This window comes from Equus quagga, unplaced genomic scaffold (assembly GCF_021613505.1).
Source record: "Equus quagga isolate Etosha38 unplaced genomic scaffold, UCLA_HA_Equagga_1.0 251_RagTag, whole genome shotgun sequence".
Taxonomy (NCBI): Eukaryota; Metazoa; Chordata; class Mammalia; order Perissodactyla; family Equidae; genus Equus; species Equus quagga.
The window spans coordinates 4,077,033-4,096,644 of NW_025799859.1; the positions used below are offsets into that span (position 1 = coordinate 4,077,033).

Here is a 19,612-nt window from a genome sequence, read left to right on the forward strand (position 1 = left end):
TGCAATTACATTGATTCAAGTTTGGGGGATTTTTTTTATTGTTTTGACTGCATATTAGCAAATTAATTATCACGTTCATACAAAAATTTGTCCTCACAATTTTCTTTTTTGTTCCTAATATGAGAGTATCTTGTATGTGTTTCTGCTCTCCAGTCATTTGTTCAGTTCATGTTTTTGTTTGTTTCCTTCTTTGTTTGTTTTTGTCAATGCAACCTGTCATTCTAGACTTTAGAAAGAAAATAGAAATCAGCTGCCTACAGTGTTAGCCACTTCATTGCATATAGTCTATACTAAGCATCTGTAAATGTAGAGAAAGACTACCTTTGATAGAGTTAATTTTATTCCCTAGGGGCATTATGAAAATGTCTGCATAACGTAGATATATTCAGCCATCAAAAAACTACGTTCCTGAACTTATGGCATGAGAGAAATAGTGTTAATAAGGATATCTACTTTCACATAAATAAGATTTTGAAAAGGAAGTGCTTGATTCTGTATATGTCCCTTGGACATCTAGTGAATAACATGCAAGGTGAAATCATAAGCCTTAAGCAATAGATCCCCGCCTCTTGATGTTTCACAGATTACACAGGGCTGGTGGAATATATTTTGAAAAGAAAACAAAATTAAAACAGTTTTACGATATGAATGAGTTTACACAACATATTTTCCTGACTGGGAATATTCAATATAATTTTCGAATAAATGGATACTAAGTAAGTATGTAGCTGAGCGATGTAAGAATTTAATTCCCCTGAGGATTTTTTTAAAAGTTTGTTTTGACTTGTTTTGTGAATAGCCTCATGAATAGGAGTAGTATTTTTTCAACTTCTCCTGAGAGACCTTTGCAACCTCAAGATTTAGGTTTTATGACCTTTAAGTGTAAAGTTAAATGCACATTGGTTTCCAAAATCTAAGCTCCCAAATGTGATTATGGAGACTTTTCCAAGAAAATGAGAGAATGGAGAATTGTCCAATCCTAATAAGAAAGTCTGAAGGTTTGGAGAGAACTAGTTTGTGTGGGTTGTGTAAAGAGTACAGACCTGCAGTGTCTCTCAAAGCAGCAGGAAATCAGTGGCTATCTAAGCAAGCTGGACCTGAAACACAGAAACCTCTAGAGCACCAAGGAAGATTCTCTCTGGCCAAGCCTATAGCCAGTGAGAGGACCTTTATGAGGGGTAAGGTAAGTATATCTGCATGTCAACCAGAAGGGGCCATGGTGGACACTGAAGACTGAAGACTTTGTTTTTCCTTCATCTCTGACTGGACTTGATTTGTGCAACTCCTGTGATCCTGATATTAACATGGAAAATCATTAATAGAGAAAATCATGAAAAGTGACTATTATTGGGCCATCATCTTCCTGATATTGGAAAGCGACAGCTTGGGGTCATTTTAGATTTGACTGATAAAAAATACAACCATGTGCCATGTATTATTTTTAAAGCTTCATAGAGTAATTAACAGCTGAAACAGGCACGTACAGTTGCATAAACAATGAATTATAGGAAGAATTATAAATGTTAGCACAATGTAAGTTTACAGAATTATCCAGAGAAATTCTAAACTTTTTCACTTAAGCCATGTGTACATAGGCCTTATTATAAATGGACTGTGATTCATCATCTAAGCAAAGCTAAACCTGTGGTTTCATGGAAATTGATGACCCACATAGAAGACTATAAGACCATATCTATTGAAGAAAAAGACTGGGGAGAAGAAACTGTTTAAAATGCATAAAAATATTAGTCTTGACTATAAATACTGCAGCAAATTTATGGACAAATTCACAGATGGCAAGGGCATCATCTATAGGGAATAGGGTTTCCAAACATCCTATTCCCAATCCAGTCATTCACCACTGGAGGTAAAACAGACTATAAAATTAACTGTCAATAGTAGCACAAGAGCTATTACCTGTGCTGAGTGTGTGCAGCACAGCACTTAGATATAATACGTCTCTCAGTGTGTCAGGAGCAAAGTGCATTTCAGAGCCGTCCTTGTCACACTCATTGGATTGAATAATAATAATTATTATAAATATATTCTACAGAATCACTTTCTTTTTTTTTGATTTTGTAAAGATGCCTACCTCATCAGAGCCATCTGCACAGTCAAAATCTCCATCACACCAAAACCTTGAAGAAACACAGTCCCCATTGGCACAGAGAAAATCTTTCAATGTACAGGTCTGTGGCTCTGGGGACAGAAAAATAGCACAGGGTTATTCTATTACATGCAACTGAATTCTAAAATTTATATGACTTCCAGCATGAGGTGGCATTAAGGAAAAAGAGGTTATCCAAGCAGAACCCATAAATTGCTTAGGAAAAATGTTTCATGAAGCATCAATCGTACATAATATACTTATTTTTTGAATTTATTTTTAAAGTCATAAATAGAAAGTGGCATTACAGAAACAAATTGAAAAAAAGACAAAAGATAGCCTACTGTTTAATAAAAATACAGCAGAAACGTAAAATAAAACACATGAAAATCTACATATTATTGTATAATAATAGGGTTTTCCAGTTGTTGGAATTCTAAGTCATTTTATGTATTTTCTTTAAGTAAGACATTTTATGACTCTGTGTACCAAAGGGGCTATTTATTAACAGAGGAGTAAGTCTAACTTTTGGTTCTTGACTTTTTATTATGTATTCTAATGACCTTCTAATTCTTTGATCTTGTCCCCAGAATTCCAGAGTTCATAGGACAAGAAAGGTATATAGTAGTATTACTGGACATGCCTCGGTGGGTAATGGTTGAAGAGGCAGAAGGAGACTTGTTTTTGAAAACTGCCTACTTGTTTATGCTATTGTTTGCTTATGTCCTATATCATTTACCAGTCATTTTAGATAATTAGCCAGTTGCTGATTTAATTATGCTTCACCATATTCCACATAGGACATAAGCCAAATAGTATGACTTGCTACTTGGCTTAACTCCCATGTGGAATATGTTTCATCTCGACAATGAAAGAAGATTTCAGAAATTTGTTCTTGCAACTAATCAACACAACTGCTGGAGATCAGCTCTTGTTTAGTTTTTGTTCTCTAAATAGAATTGCTGTCTGGGATGATGAAAGACTCTTCTTGTTTTCTCTGCTCATTGTCTATATTTACAGCTGTCTCACACACAGTAATATTCTTATTCAAAAAAAGGGGGAATAGGTAACAGAAATTAAATATAAGGAACATCCATCTGAAGCTGAATTTTCTGCATACAGATTGTGAATAATTCAGCCTGCATTTGAATATTCCTCTTTACAATCACTTGTTTTCCAGCTATAGGGCAACCTCTTATATGTTGGCTACCATGAAGGCGCCTACATTTCCATATAAAGATCTCTTCTGACAACATTGGAAGAACCGCAGACAGTGTAACATGTATTGGAGCATTTAGTTTTGCTCTGTGAGTCACTTTATTATAAAATGTGAACTTCAGGCTATGAATAAGACAAGATACTATTGAGTAAAATGGGAAAAGCCACTACCTGGAGGACCCCCTTCACGTCTCAAAACTCCTTTAAGTGAGCATGACAATAGCAGTTTCTCTTTTTGTCTTTGTACCATATTTACATATTTTATTCTTTAATCTTAAAAAAACTTTATTAATACAATATTACTAATTGTAACAATAATAATGACTACCAGCTGCTAATTGTTTTGTTGTTAGGCACACTAGGTGAAGTTAATGCTAAGTATATGTAACTTCTAACAACTCTGTAAGGTAGCTGCTATTATTGGACTCTTTTTTAGGTGAGCAAACTGAGGCACAGAGAGGATGAGGAATTTATTCCAAATCACCCAGCAGGCAGAAGAGCTAGCATTGAACTTGAACCTAGACAACCTGATACCAGGGCCTGTACTTTTTACTACTAGGCCATAGCATTGCCTCCCATACCCCTGAAGAAGTAATAAGTGCTCACATGTTACAGAGGTTAATGTTAAAACCCTGAGAAGTCAAGTTAACTCATCTAAGGCATGTGGCTAGCAATGTCTATTTCACTTGGCAAAAGTAATAAAAGAGAATCTTTTTTTCTCTTATCATTCCTCCATACTGAAGCCGTTTCACTCCCCTTCTGTTTGCAGACACATGCAACTTTATTCTTAGGGAAAAGGAATTATAGTGAAATTTATAAAGTAATGAATTATAATAATTATAATATTTATAATTATATTTATGCATTATAATTATATTATAATAATATTTCTAATTATTACTATAACTAAATTAATAAATTAATGCTCAATTTTTAACAATGGAAAAGAACAATCAAAAAAGATTTTCATTAAAAATAATATACTTAGATGATTACAAAACAGCAGTAGAAACATTTAATTTCATGGGTTTGGGGGTATCTGAACAGGATAATTCTTCCTTTTACATTCTAATTTGCCTTTATCCTAATTCAAAGTGAGTGGGTTCATCTTGCACTAAACAGCAGTGACTTCACAGGTTTTGACACACCTTGCCATAGGGAGGTTTGGATGTTGCTGAGGTAAGGTTATAAAAGTCATATAGTCAGTAATTCAAGGTATTTGCCCAACAACTCCATCGAACACTTGTTCCATAGAGACTTATCCTAACATTGTTAATTATTCTGTTTCAAAATGGGGGCAGAGGATTTGAGGGATTTGTTGGGAAAAGGTTTTTTCAGTGCAAATGGAAATTCTGTATGTTTCTATCATGTTTTTTAAAATACCAGCAAATCTATTTCTGAATAATAATCATGAATTATTTATACATACATAAATGTCATCAAGGAATGGGGTAGCTAGTTTGTTTTTATCTTTTATCTATATGCCTCAGAATCTTTTGTTACCAAATATTTCAAAAAAAGCTCTCTCTTGAGGAAAATGTAATTCAGTTAGGAGAGAAGTTTCTAAGAGATTGTATTCTCTTATTGTTCATCTTAACTTTGATCTTTTCTGGATAAGGAAAAGACTAATTTTTAGACCTTGATATGATAGTCAGCATTTTCCTTGTACAAAAGAACAAAAAAATGACTATGCTTGGAAGAAAACCCATCTGGAAAGAAAATTTGAATGTGCCAATTTCCGCATTATTCCTAAAATATTTTTCCCATACTAACTTTCCCCAATATTACTTATTCCCCAGCCCTAGAATAAATAAAGAATCCCATACATGGACAATTAACAAGGTTTTCCAGAAAGATCATCCAAACATGCCAAATCAACAACCAAGTAGTCTTTATAGGGCATGTTTTGGAAAGCTGATCTGGATTCTATAATAAGAATAAAAAATAGGAGCATCATACAGACTGGTCACTTCCTTCAATACTAATGGAGGCAAAAACACACAGCCTCAGACTTGAAAAGAGTTTTGGAAGCCATCTTGCACAAAATCCAAGAAACTAAGTTCAGAAAATAAAAGTGACTTTCAAAGCTAGTTAGTGGCAGCGCAGAAAGACTTCCAGACTCCAATTTCTCTGCTGAGCATATTATCATAAACCCTTGAAGATAAGTTCAAAAGTTATATGAATGTGGGTGTGAGCATCTGAGGAGAATTTTTAGAATACAATTAGTATAACTGACATGCTATACAAATAATCTTCTGATATAAATTCAGTGCGAAAGTACTAGAAATTCAAATAAGGCACATGCAGCTTGTTTCTCTACATAAACCTTAATATAGTTGATCAAATTATTTGGTACTTTTAAATCCATTGGATTATAAGTTATTTCTTAATAATACAAAGATATGAAGTAATTTATTTTGCACATCAATTACTCAGAAGGCATACATGCTGTATATATAATACTTCTTGCTGATAAAAGTAGTATAGATGTTGAGATGTCTCAAATATTTCCAAACCTTTGATCCAGATTACAAAAAACCTGCAGTAACAATGAAATTTTATTATTTTTAAGAGCAGAAATCACAGCTGAAGCAAAATGTCCCTGCTGAACACTTAACAAGGGAAATGAACAGCAGATGATGATGAAATGACAATGGACTAATTATCATATGTAGACATAAAGAAGTAGAAACTATACTCAATTTAAAACATAGCTGGCAGTTAACTGTTCCACTACTATGCATACTCCTCCCATATCTATGCCTGGAGTGTTTCCAAAACAATTTAAAAAGTAAATTCACTAAATCAGATTTATAAAAAAAAGAAGTCCAAAAGCAATTAAAGAAATGCATTACTAATATTATAATAGATCTCAGGGACTGTGCTAGACTCTGGGACATAGCTCTACTCCATAGACTATCTCCAGATATTTAAATAAGAACTCAGATAAATGTGATAAAGAAATGAGTGAGGAGTGACATCAGCATCATGGTGGAGTGAACTTGCCTGGGACTCTCTCCCTTCCAACATACAATGAAAAGGGGAATCCATACTCTAATGGAGGACATTGTAACACAGCACAAAAACGTCGGAGAGACATGCCACCATACAACAAGGGTGGAGGGGCTGGAGCCCCCCTTGGAGGAGCTGGAATGGGGTAAGAGAGAACTTCACTCCCTCCCCTAAAGAGTGCCATCCAAGACCACGGGACACTCCATGAGGGAAGGAATGGGGGAGGGGATGTGCATTCCTGGGAACATTAAGGACCACCACCAAGGACCCATACAGCCTAGAAGGAAGCCCTCTCCCAGGCGAGAGCTTTCACGAGGTGGGGGGCAGGAGGGAGGGGTGCCCTCATCAAGCCAATACCCTAGCAGACTAGATAGCAAGAGCAGAGTGAGAAAACCCAAGAGCACACAGGATAAAATGCCCCTCCTGCCCCCACCCGCCACTGCTCCACCACCACGGATGTCAGCTGAAGGCAGAGAGCTCAGAATACATGGCTCTTGACCCCCACCCAGAGGTGATAGGTGGCAACCACAACCAAACAATATCAGAATGCAAAAGACCTGACCCACCTCCTCTAACAATGTCAAATGCTACATCAAATCTCCACACCAGAGAGAAAATGACAAGTACCTAAAATTCAGTCCTGATGACACAGAAATATGTAATCTAAATGACAATGAATTCAAAATAGCTATCATCAAAAAACTTGACGAGGTAAAAGAGAATGTAGAGAAACAATTCATAGAGTTCAGGAGCTACTTCACAAAAGAGATTGAAACAATAAAGAAGAATCAATCAGAAATATTAGAGATGAAAGACACAATGGAAGAGATAAAACAAAATACAGATTCCCTGAATGCTTGAGTGGACATCATAGAGGAGTATATCAGCATAATTGAAGATAAACATGTTGGAATGCTCCAGACAGAGGAGGAGAAAGAGCTAAGACTAAAAAGAAATGAAGAAAGTCTCTGAGAAATTAGGAACTGCAACATAAGAATTATAGATATTCCAGAAGGAGAAGAAAAGGAGAATGGAACAGAAAAATGTGTTTAAAGAAATAATAGCAGAGAACTTCCCAAACCTAGGGAAAGAGAGGGAAATCTATGTGGAAGAGTCTTCCAGGTCTCCTAGATATGTAAGTGTAAAAAGACCTACTTCAAGGAATATAGTAGTAAAATTGGCAAAAATGAATGACTAAGAATGAATACTAAGGGCAGCAAGGCAGAAGAAGAAAATGTACAAAGGAACCCCTATCAAGCTTTCAGTGGATTTCTCTGCAGAAACCTTACAAGCTAGGAGAGAATGGAATGACATATTCAAATGTTTAAAAGACAAAAATTTTCAGCCGAGAATAGTCTATCCAGCAAAAATATCCTTCAGATATGACAGAGAAATAAAAACTTTCCCAGACAAACAGAAGCTAAGGGAGTTTGTAGCCATGAGACCCCCCCTACAAGAAATCCTCAAGAAAACCCTCATACCTGAAAAAAAAAAGGGAGAAAGGGGTCACAAAACACAGAGAAAGGAGTTAAATAGGTACACAGAATCAGAATAGGATAGCAAATACTCAAGTATAGCATTAAGCTAAAGGGAAGGAAACAGCAAAAACAAAGATAAGCCGGTCATTTCAACCACAAAGTTGCAATACAAGATGGACTCAGATGTGAGAAAAACAACATAGGACGGGAGGAGGAAAGGAAGTGAATTGGTTTATACTGAGGAAATAAGAGGCCATCAGAAAATGGACTATCTCATACACAAGATTCTGAATACAAACCTCAGGGTAACCACTAAACAAAAAAGCAGAACAGAGACACAAATTATAAATAAGGAGAACACAAAGAAACACATCATAAAAAACTACATAATTCAATGGTAAACCAAAACACACAGGACAAGAAACAAACGAAATGCAGGAAAACCAGAAAATGAGTGATAAAATGACAGCATTAAGCCCTTTTGCATCAATAATCAACCTAAATGTAAATAGATTGAGTTTGCCAATAAAAAGACACAGAGTGGTGAGATGGATTAAAGAGCAAGACCCACTAATATGCTGCCTCCAGGAAACACATCTCAGCTCCAATGACAACCACAGGCTCAGAGTGAAGGGATGCAAGACAATACTGCAAGGTAATGGCAAATAAAAGAAAGCAGGTGTTGCAATGCTTATATCAGACAAGGTACACTTCAAGATAAGAAAGGTAAAGAGAGACAAAGAGGGGCAGTATATAATGATCAAAGGGACACTCCATCAAGAAGAAATAACACTTATATATGCACTCAACACAGGAACACCAAAGTTCATGAAGCAACTATTAACAAACCTAAAATAAGATGTTAACAATAATACAATAATAGTAGGGAACCTCAACACTCCACTCACATCAATGGATAGGTCATCCAGATAGAAAATCAACAAGGAAACAGTGGAGTTAAATGAAAAGCTAAACCAGTTGGACTTTACAGACATATATAAAACACTCCATCCAAAAGCAGTAGAATACACATTCTTCTCAAGTGTGCATGGAACATTCTCAAGGATAGACCAAGTTAAGCCTCAATAAATTTAAGAAAATTGAAATGATACCAAGCATCTTTTCCAATCACAATGTTATAAAGCTAGAAACTAATTACAAGAAAGGGACAAAGATGTGACGACTAACCAACATGCTATTGAACAAGCAATGGATCATTGAAGAAATCAAAGGAGAAATCAAAAAGTATCTGGAGACAAATGAAAATGATAGCATACCATAACAACTCATATGGAATGCAGCACAAGCCTGTATTAAGAGGGAAATTCATCGCAATACAGGCATACCATAACAAACAGGAAAAATCCCAAATAAGCAACCTCAAATTACATCTAACTGAATTAGAAAATGAAGAACAAATAAAACCCAAAGTCAGCAGGAGAGAAATAATAAAAATCAGAGCAGAAATAAATGCTATTGAAACAAAAAAGGCAGTAGAAAGAATCAATGAAACAAAGAGCTGGTTCGTTGAGAAAATAAATAAAATTGACAAATGCTTAGCCAGACTTACAAAGAAAAAAGGAAAGAAAGCTCAGATAAACAAAATTAGAAATGAAAGAGGAGAAATAATAACAGACACCACAGAAATACAATGGATTACGAGAATATTACAAAAAATTATATGCCAACAAAATGGATAATCTAGAGGAAATGGATAAATTCCTAGACTCTTACAACCTCCTAAAGCTGACTAAAGAAGAAACAGACAATCTGAATAGATCAAGCATAAGGAAAGAGATTGAAACAGTAATCAAAAGCATCCCAAATGGGGCCAGCCCAGTGGAGCAGCAGTTAAATGCCCACATTCCGCTTCTCGGTGGTCTGGGGTTCTCCTGTTTGGATCCCGGGTGAGGACATGGCACCGTTTTACAAAGCCATGCTGTGGTTGGCGTCCCACGTATAAAGTAGAAGAAGATGGGCATGGATGTTAGCTTAGGGCCAGTCTTCCTCAGCAAAAAGAGGATTGGCGGCAGATGTTAGCTCAGGGCTAATCTTCCCGAAAACAACAACAACAACAAAGCATCCCAAAGAATAAAACACCTGGACCAGGCAGCTTCCCTGGGGAATTCTGCCAAACTTTCAGAGAGGATTTAATACCTATCCTTCTCAAACTATTCCAAAAAATTAGGGAAGGTGGAATACATTCTACGAGGCCAACACCACTCTGATACGAAAACCTGATAAGGACAAGACAACAAAGGAAGACTGCAGGCCAATATCACTGATGAACACAGAGGCAAAAATCCTCAACAGAATTTTGGAAACCCAAATTCAGCAATTCATCAAAAGGATCATACATCATGATGAAGTGGGATTCATACCAGGGACACAGGGATAGTTCAACATCCACAAATCAATCAATGTCATACACCACATCAACAAATTGAGGAATACAAACCACATGATCATCTCAATAGATGCAGAGAAAGCATTGGACAAGATCCAACAGCCATTTATGATAAAAACTATTAACAAAATGAGAATAGAAGGAAATTACCTCAACACAATAAAAGCCATATATGACAAACCCACAGCCAACATCATACTCAATGGGCTAAAACTGAACGCTATCCCCATGAGAATAGGAACAAGACAAGGATGTCCACTGTCACCACTCTTATTCAATTTAGTACTGGGGGTTTTGGCCAGAGCAATTAAGCAAGAGAAAGGAATAAAAGGAATCCAAATAGAGAGTGAAGAAGGGAAATTCTCACTGCTTGCAGACGACATGATCTTATATATAGAAAACCCCAAATAATCCATTGGAAAACTAACAGAAATAATTAACAATTATAGTAAAGTTGCAGGATACAAAATCAACTTATAAAAATCAGTTGCTTTTTTATACTGTAAGAATGCACTTATAGAAAGAAAACTCAAGAATAAAATTCCACTTACAATTGCAACTAAAAGAATGAAGTACTTAGGAGGTGAAGGACTTATTAAACGAAAACTATAAGACATTACTGAAAGAAATTGATAATGGCATAAAGAGATGGAAAGAGATTCCATGCACATGGATTGGAGGAATAAACATAGTTAAAATGTCCACACTACCCAAAACAATCTACATGTTCAATGCAATCCCAGTTAGAACCCCAAGGACATTCCTCACAGAAATAGAACAAAGAATCCTAAAATTCATATGGCACAACCAAAGACCCTGAATTGCTAAGGCAATCCTGAGAAAAAAGAACAAAGGTGGAGGTATCACAAGCCCTGATTTCAAAATGTACTACAAAATCATAGTGATCAAAACAGTATGGTACTGGTACAGAAACAGGCACACAGGTCAATGGAACAGAACTGAAAGCCCAGAAATAAAACTGCACGTCTATGGACAGCTAATCTTCGACAAAGGTGCCAAGAACATACAACGGAGAAAAGACAGTCTCTTCAATAAATGGTGTCTTCTCAGATAAGGGAAACAAAAGAAAAAATAAACAAATGGGAGTTCATCAGACTAAAGAGCTTCTGCAAGGCAAAAGAAACTAGGATCAAAACAAAGAGACAACCCACCAATTGGGAGAAAATATTTGCAAATCATATATCTGACAAGGGGTTAATCTCCATGAGATACGAGGAACTCGCACAACTGAACAGTAAAAAACAAACAGCCCAATCAAAAAATGGGCAGAGGATATGAAGAGACATTTTTCCAAAGAAGATATACAGATGGCCAATAAACAAATGAAAAGGTGTTCAACATCAGTAATCACCAGGGAAATGCAAATCAAAACTACACTAAGATACCACCTTACGCCTGTTAAAATGGCTATAGTCACTAAGACTAAAAATAACAAATGTTGGAGAGGGTGTGGAAAAAAGGGAACCCTTATACACTGCTGGTGGGAATGCAAACTGGTGCAGCCACTATGGAAAACAGTACAGAGATTCCTTAAAAAACTGAAAATTGAACAACCATACGACCCAGCTATCCCACTACTGGATATCTACCCAAACAACTTGAAATCAACAATCCAAAGTAACATATGCACCCCTATGTTCATTGCAGCACTATTTACAATAGCCAAGACATGGAAACAATCCAAGTGCCCATTGACTGATGATAGATAAAGAAGATGTGGTATATATATATATACAATGGAATACTACTCAGCCATAAAAAAGACAAATTCATTCCATTTGCAATAACATGGAAGGACCTGGAGGGAATTATGCTAAGTGAAATAAGCCAGATTGGGAAAGACAAATACCAGATGATTCAACTCATATGTGGAATATGAACAAACAGATGGACAAAGAAAACAGTTCAGTGGTTACCAGGGGAGGGCAGGTGGTTGTGGGCACAGAGGGTGAAGGGGAGCACTTCTGTGGTGACAGTCAAGAAAATAATGTACAATTGAAATCTCACATTGATGTAACTATTAAGAACTCAAAAAAAAAAAAGAAATGAGTGAGGCAACTGAATGCAAGTAAGTGTTGGGTGCTGGAATATAACCATGTAAAAAAAAACGCTGCTGTCATTTTTTAACTATAAAGCTGATTTACTATCTTTGATATGTTTCACTACTTAATAATAGCTAACAATAACTACCAAATGTGAACCAACATGCGTACCACTTACTAATGATATTTAGAAAATATGATAACAATATACCACTGCCCTTTTGCGTATATTATTTTCATTTCTATGTATTATAATTTTATATATATATATAAAATTATGTGAGGCCTATATATAGTCATAATATAATATATATTATAATTATATATATAATTAGAAGTTTCTTGATAATTTTATACATATAATTATAATAGTTTCAATAGACAATATGAAATGGGCAATATCTTGGCAGCATTTTAATACAGCAATAGTATATTTTCTAAAGCTTACTTCTATATGACTCGTCTCTTGGTGCTCTCTACAGATATATTGTATTTTCTCACTCTTCATAGACTCAGGTTCTGGTTATATAGAACTGCTGGCATTTTTCAATGTTTAAACCTTCCCATGTCTTCTGGCCTATTCAAGATTATATCTTCAAACACCACTCAATTATCTAGATGTCTTGATCCTTCCACTTACATATTCTTACATGTTTATCATGTTCCCAACTCTGATATTGTCCTCTGTGTGCCTTCTATTCTTCCATGTCACAACTAAAATATGCTCCATTCTTGTTCATTGTCATCTCTCCTCTGCAAATTCATCAATATTACTTGTCTTAGCCCACAAGCTCAGAATGAATAGGAACTAAAAGAGAACCACACATAATTGGGTATTTTACACTGCAATGCTTGATACTGCAGCCACTTTCCTTGCTTTTTCTTAAGGGCTCTGTGGCTTCAATGGTTTATCACTAAGTTTCCACAGTGACAAGTGAGAGGCAATGTACTTTCTCCTTGCTTTCATGCATCAAAGACTGACTTTTAGGAGATGTCAGCAAAATGATATTGAGCCACTTAGGAAATGTCAGCAGACTCAGAGGTAGGCTGTCTCAACCCTTCCTTCTCCTTCTTTTCTTACTACAGCATTAACCTGACTTCTCACACAATTTCAATTACCACTGGAATAAAGGGTTTTCCAAAATGTAAGTCTCCAGTGTTGCCTTCTCACCTACCCTCTCTTGTCCTTAATATCCTTCAGTCATAGGACATTTCCTCTTGGGTATATTACTGATAATTAATATTAAATGTATCCAAAACTATGCTAAGTAGTTATCTGTATATTTTAGCCCTGAAATACAAATAAATTAAATTGAAGGTATATACACAATTGTTTCTTTTTTGTATTTACACTTGCATTCATCCACTCTCATTCCATTAGATTTTTATTTTAATCACCGGACAGGATCTGAAAACCTGCTACATAAACTTTTAAAAATTTCTTTATTAAAAGAATCTAGAACTCTCTAATGACTCTGTAATGTTTTTTACCTTTCTAAAGGGAATGATCAGTTGGGAGATATCTATGTGAAAGGGAGTAATAAGGTTCCTGTAGTCAGAATACTCTGTAATCATAATGATCCAGAGATTTCATACTGAATGTACCTGAGGCTCAAACACTGCTCAAATTATATTTTGAAAGGTATTCAAAACATTAGTTAATATTTTGCAAACTGAGTATCCGAATGGTTTATAAGGCTGTGACTCTACTAATTGTATGCTTTTATATAATATAACCCTATGCTTTAGTATAATAATTCCTATTTCATCTCCTGTGCATTGGGAAATGAATGCTTTTAGTTCAATGTAGAACAGTAGACATTATTGTTATCATCAAATCCTTTTTGCAAGTAGCAGAATATAAATATTTAATAAATGCAATGTGATGATCTTATTTTAAACATGATTACATTGCTTTCTTTGTTTAAACAGCAGGGTAAGAAGGTGCCAGTAAGAAATATGTTCAGAAATTAATGCTAGAATATAGAGACTCTGTCACAATTTTACATACTGCCATACTTTTTAGAAAACAAAATTGTTGGATAATTATTGTTTTTGAAATTTATTACGTAAAAATGCAGGAGGCAGATGATAATAGTATTATTCTGTTTTCAGAGAAAAGCATCCTGAATCCATGTGACATTCACCACTCCAGAGAGAATAAATGATATTTCACCAAAAGATGCTCATGGGTGAATTTGCAGTGTCAAAAGATCTGAGACTGAAATGAAATGAATACCATCCGTGAAAGGATGATATGTTTTGTACTATCTCCAAATCATTCAGCTCTTTGTATGAACTTGCATCAGGGCTTCCTTCATTGCATACTAATGGGTTGCATTAAATCTCATGATACTTTCATACCAATTCTGATAACTGTAAGAAAATAACTCTCAAGATGAGCCTTTCAATAATTCTACCATTTGAGATTCAGGTGAATTTAGTCTGAATATTCTTGTCCAAATGTGAATATATTTATAAAAATGCGAGCTGCGAGACAGACAGGTTCAAATTCATACCGTAACTGAACTAAAAATTGCTATCCTGCCTATTGAATAGGCTGTCAAGCTTGCAACGTTCTCAAGCAAGTTACTTACTACAGTTTTCTTCATCTGAATTATCACTGCAATCATTTTGGCCATCACACCGCCAGTGATCTGGAATACAGTTGTTGTTTTTACACTGGAATTCGTGAGGTCCACATGTCTTTTTATCTGTAATGGAAAGAACTAGAATTTGCATCGTTGACTTCCATGAAGACATCCCTCACGATATCCTCATAGCCACGCCAAGTCCAAGGCATATGACATTTCCTCACATCTTAATTCAGTTATTAGCTGAGAAGCATCCCTAGGAAAAACTGAAGTCAAGTGCTGAATAAAATTCATCTTTCTGTCTTGTTTTATATTGTTATCGGTCATGGTTTCACTGCAAGCTAATTACAAAGCAATTGATCAGACCAGCCACACAGAGTCTACACAAACCAATCAATTAAAAAAAAATCAAAATTATCCAAAACTACCCTTCTCTTTAGGACACTCCTTCCCTAAGCCACCTTCTCTTTCTGTTACAAAGCAGCAAAAAGAAATGATTATTAATCAAACTCTGAGGTTGTCATCTCGTCTTCTTCCCTAAGAATTTCTTTACTCATAATCTGCCTGTGGTCAGTTGCTCTAAATTCATAGATTATAGTAATATGCACAGACTTAGAAAATTAATAAAGTGTCATCTCACTTGAACTCTAAACAATCCCGTTGAGTAGCAGGAGAGGTATTAATTAGCCCTTCACTTTGCAAATGACAAAACAGAGACTCAGAAGTTTAGGAACTTGACGGATTTTCACTACATTAGACGACACAGCCAGTATCAAAAAAAATTGTGTTTTACTCCTGATTTAGTGCTCTTCACAGCAAATCTAATTGTGTCCGTGAACCAAAATCAGAATGCATGCAGTAAGCATTTATCTAAAGTTTAGGTCATATAATATTACATTTCATAAGAGTAATAGCTAACTGCGTATAGTCTAAAGCAGTATTTCTTAAACTTTAATGTGCATTCATAAAAATCCCTTGGGAATTTTGCTAAAATGGAGATTGTGATTGAGTAGATCTGGATTTCTAACAGTTCTCTAGTGATGATGTTGTCCTTGGTCTATGAAACACACTGAGTAGCAAAGGTCTAAAGTATCAAGATGATATAAATTCAATCACATAAAAATAATCAGATTATAAATGTCAATGTACAATTTAGGACACATTTCCCTTTCATATACATAGATTGACCCCTTATTCTCAGCCATTTTGGAGATGGAAAGTGAAGTGTTTAATAACTCAGATTAGTAAGATAAATTAACTAAAGGAGAAGATATTTGTTGGTGGTTGCTACTCTTTACTTCAAAATGCATCTTATATAATTAAGATTCAAATAAAATTATGAAAGCAAAAATTATTTATGTATAATTATGAAAATTAAATCAGGAACATCTATTGAGGATCCCGTCTACCTGTTGGCTAAACATTTCGAGATATATGATCACACTCAATCTTCATAACATCTCTAGAAGTATATTACATGCGTTTAAATAAATGAGAAAAATGTTTCAAGGAGTTTTAATAATTTCTCAAATCTTACAAAGGTATTAAATGGCTAAGGAGGGCTTTATATCCAGCTCCTACTCCAGAAACATTTTGTATACATCTATTGCCTGTGTTTCCCTCTCTTCCTGCCCACCTGCGTGGCTGCTAATGCTTACTCAGAACCTAATTGTGGTACTGTGTTGAGCACTGTGTTTGTAATATATCATTTTTGCCTCTGTTATTCCTACCTTGAGATTTAAAAATTGGCTTAAAATCTGCAGAAGTTCTAATGTAGCAACTACACATCTCAGTCAATCTGTTAGGTTGATTGTAATTTAAATAATGACCATTAAAAATATGGGAGTTGGTACTGAACTATTTAGTTATTTCATTTGATAATTAAACTCTTCTGAAATTCTACTCTATGTATAACATTAGTTTTGTTTATTCCTTACCTTGTGTTGCCTACATTATTTTTAAATACTGTTTTAAAATTTTAGAATATAAGAATGTAAGAAAGATCAGACTGGATCAGACAAGTAGACCATGTGACCTAGTACTACAATACTGGCTCCAAGCAATTGTCCGTAATTACAAAAGGTTAACAATTGGTACTGAGTATCAATATAATGTGTTTTTGAGGGTTTCCCCCACTAAATCTGATTTGTACTCTTTTTTTTCCTGTGTTTAAATATTTGTATCATATTTTGTGTTTGAAACAAATTTTAACTTATTTCTTAACAATAACAAGTTACAGTTCTTTGCTAAAATTTCCATTTGGGGCATGCAGAAACAGTAACGTGGAAAGATTAATTGCCTTATGTAAGGTTATTCAGATTTTATATGTCCAAGTTATTTAACTTTCTGATCCATGACATTACTTATAAAAATTAAAAATACAAACTATACAAATTATACAGAGTTTTCTGCATTTAAAATCTCCCTTGAGGAAATATAAATAAATAAATATATAAATATACTTTATATTTTAATAGCAAAAGTGTATGAGCAAGGTCTAAAAGAGCAGTTCTCAAATTGGCTACACATTAAAATTACCTGGGGAACTTTTAAAAATCCCTTTGCTCAGTCCATATCCCACATCAATAAAATCAGACTCTCTGGGGTGGAACCCAGACAACAGTATTTTTATTAAAGCTAGTCTGGCAATTCCAATGAACAGCCAAGATTGAAAATCACTGGCCCAAACAATTAATTGTAGAATGAAATATATGTGATTCCACATTCTAATACAATATGCTAGACTAATCAATATAAAATGATCACAATATGTAGAGTTTTCTATTAATTCATATTGTTAAATAGCATTGGAACCATGCATTATTTCATTTTTTAGTATTATAAAAATGAAGAAAACAAATATAGCATTTGAAAACTTGTTTTCTTTGTTTAATATGTTTCACATGAACTGCAGATACTAGTACAAATTTGATTTTGTACTGGTAGGATGAGGGACCACCAACACGTAAAACTGTATGTAGTGTGTACTGCAACACTATTGGTGCTTGTGTATGCGTGGGCTCTTTCTGAACGAGGTAAAAGAATCTGGTGACAGTGATGCTTTGAGGAGCAAGAATTGGGGAAGTGGAATAGAAAACAGGAGTGGAAGAGAGATATAAGTTTCTCTTTATTTCAAAAGGAATCCAAAGGAATCTGCAAACTACTGGAAGTTATAAGTGAATCTGAGAAGGTCATAGGACACAAAATCAGTACATATGTTTAACTATATTTTTATATATTAGCAATAATGAAAAATAAAACAAAAAAATAAACCTTTTACAATGGTATCAATAAAACTGGTGAAATTTGTGTGAGATCTTCATACTGAAAACTATAAAAGATTGTTGACAGAAATTGAGTAACATCTAAGAAAACGCAGCAGTACATCATGTCACGGATCAGAAAACTCAAAATTGTTAACATTTTCTCTAAGTTAATATATAGAATTAATGCAAACACTATCAAACTTTCAGCAAGTTATTTTTGAAAAAAATAGATTATTCTAATCTATTTTGAAGAAATAGATTATTCTAAAAAGCTATTGAAATGCAAAGGATCTAGAATAATCAACCAATACTGAAAAAGAAGAACAGTTAGAGAATTTACAGTACCCGATTTCAAGAGTTACTATAAAGCTACAGTAACCAAGAGAGTGTAGTATTAAACAAAATGAAACCAGAAATATAAGCATGTGCATACGGTCAATTGATTTTCAACAAAGGCCCCAAGTCAATTTAATGGAGAAAGGAGTCTTTGCAGCAAATATTGCTGAAACAAGTGGCTATTCATATGAAAAACACAAATCTCAATCCAACCTACTCCATACACAAAAATTAATCTGAGATAATCATAAATATAATATAAAGCTTCTAGAATATTAGAAAATATTTTTATAATCTTGGAGAAGGCAAAGATTTGTAGGATAGAACACAGAAAGCATTAAAAATAAAAGAAAAATCGGTAAATTGGACTTCAACAAAATTGAAATATTTTATTCTTTACAAGTTATCATTAAGAAAATGAATAGGCAAGCAATGTAGTAAAATAAATTGCAACATGCATATCTGGGAAAGTACTTAGATCCAACATACATAAAAATTCCTAGATATCTTACACATCAGTCGGCAAAAGACTTGAAAAACGACTTCACAAAAAAAGATATTTTAATGGCAAATAAAGGTTCTCAAATTATTAATCATCAAAGTAATGGAAATTCAAACCACAATGAGATACCACTACACACCTACTGGAATTGCTCAAATCTAAAAGACCAAACTAAATTTTCATAAGAATATAAAGGATCTGAAACTCTCTATTCTAGTTCTTATAAAAATAAAGGTATATCTACCCTACAACTCAGCAATTTTACACCTAAGTATTCATCCAAGAAAAATGAAAATGAATGTTCACAAAATAAATTCTTACAAGAATGGTTTTAGCAGCTTTATTCATAATAACCACTTCTAAAATAATCCAAGTTGGAACATATCTATGCAATTGAAAACTACTCAGGTATAAAAAAATAATGAATCTTAACACAACTTGGAAATATCTTAAAAATTTTATGCAAATGAAAACTCACAAGCGAAAGAATACATCCTATATGAATCTATTTATATGACAATCAAATACATGCAAAGGTACTCTGTGATGAGGCAAAGGAGTTAGTGGTTGTGGAGGGGAGTGTTAGAGGAATTGACTAAAGTTGCATGAGAGAACTTTCCATGGGGAAG

General features: G+C 34.5%; 1 protein-coding gene across 1 annotated transcript in view; it reads right to left on the reverse strand.

The window, feature by feature from the left end:
* The window catches only part of LOC124233810 (low-density lipoprotein receptor-related protein 1B-like), a 792,861-nt gene that overhangs the window by 135,257 nt on the left and 637,992 nt on the right, over positions 1 to 19,612 (reverse strand). Inside the window, exons 61-62 of the mRNA XM_046651030.1 lie at positions 14,883 to 14,999; positions 2,093 to 2,199 (exon numbers count right to left, since the gene is read on the reverse strand). Of these exons, the coding sequence (XP_046506986.1) occupies positions 2,093 to 2,199; positions 14,883 to 14,999 (224 nt within the window). The remainder of the gene's footprint in view (positions 1 to 2,092; positions 2,200 to 14,882; positions 15,000 to 19,612) is intronic.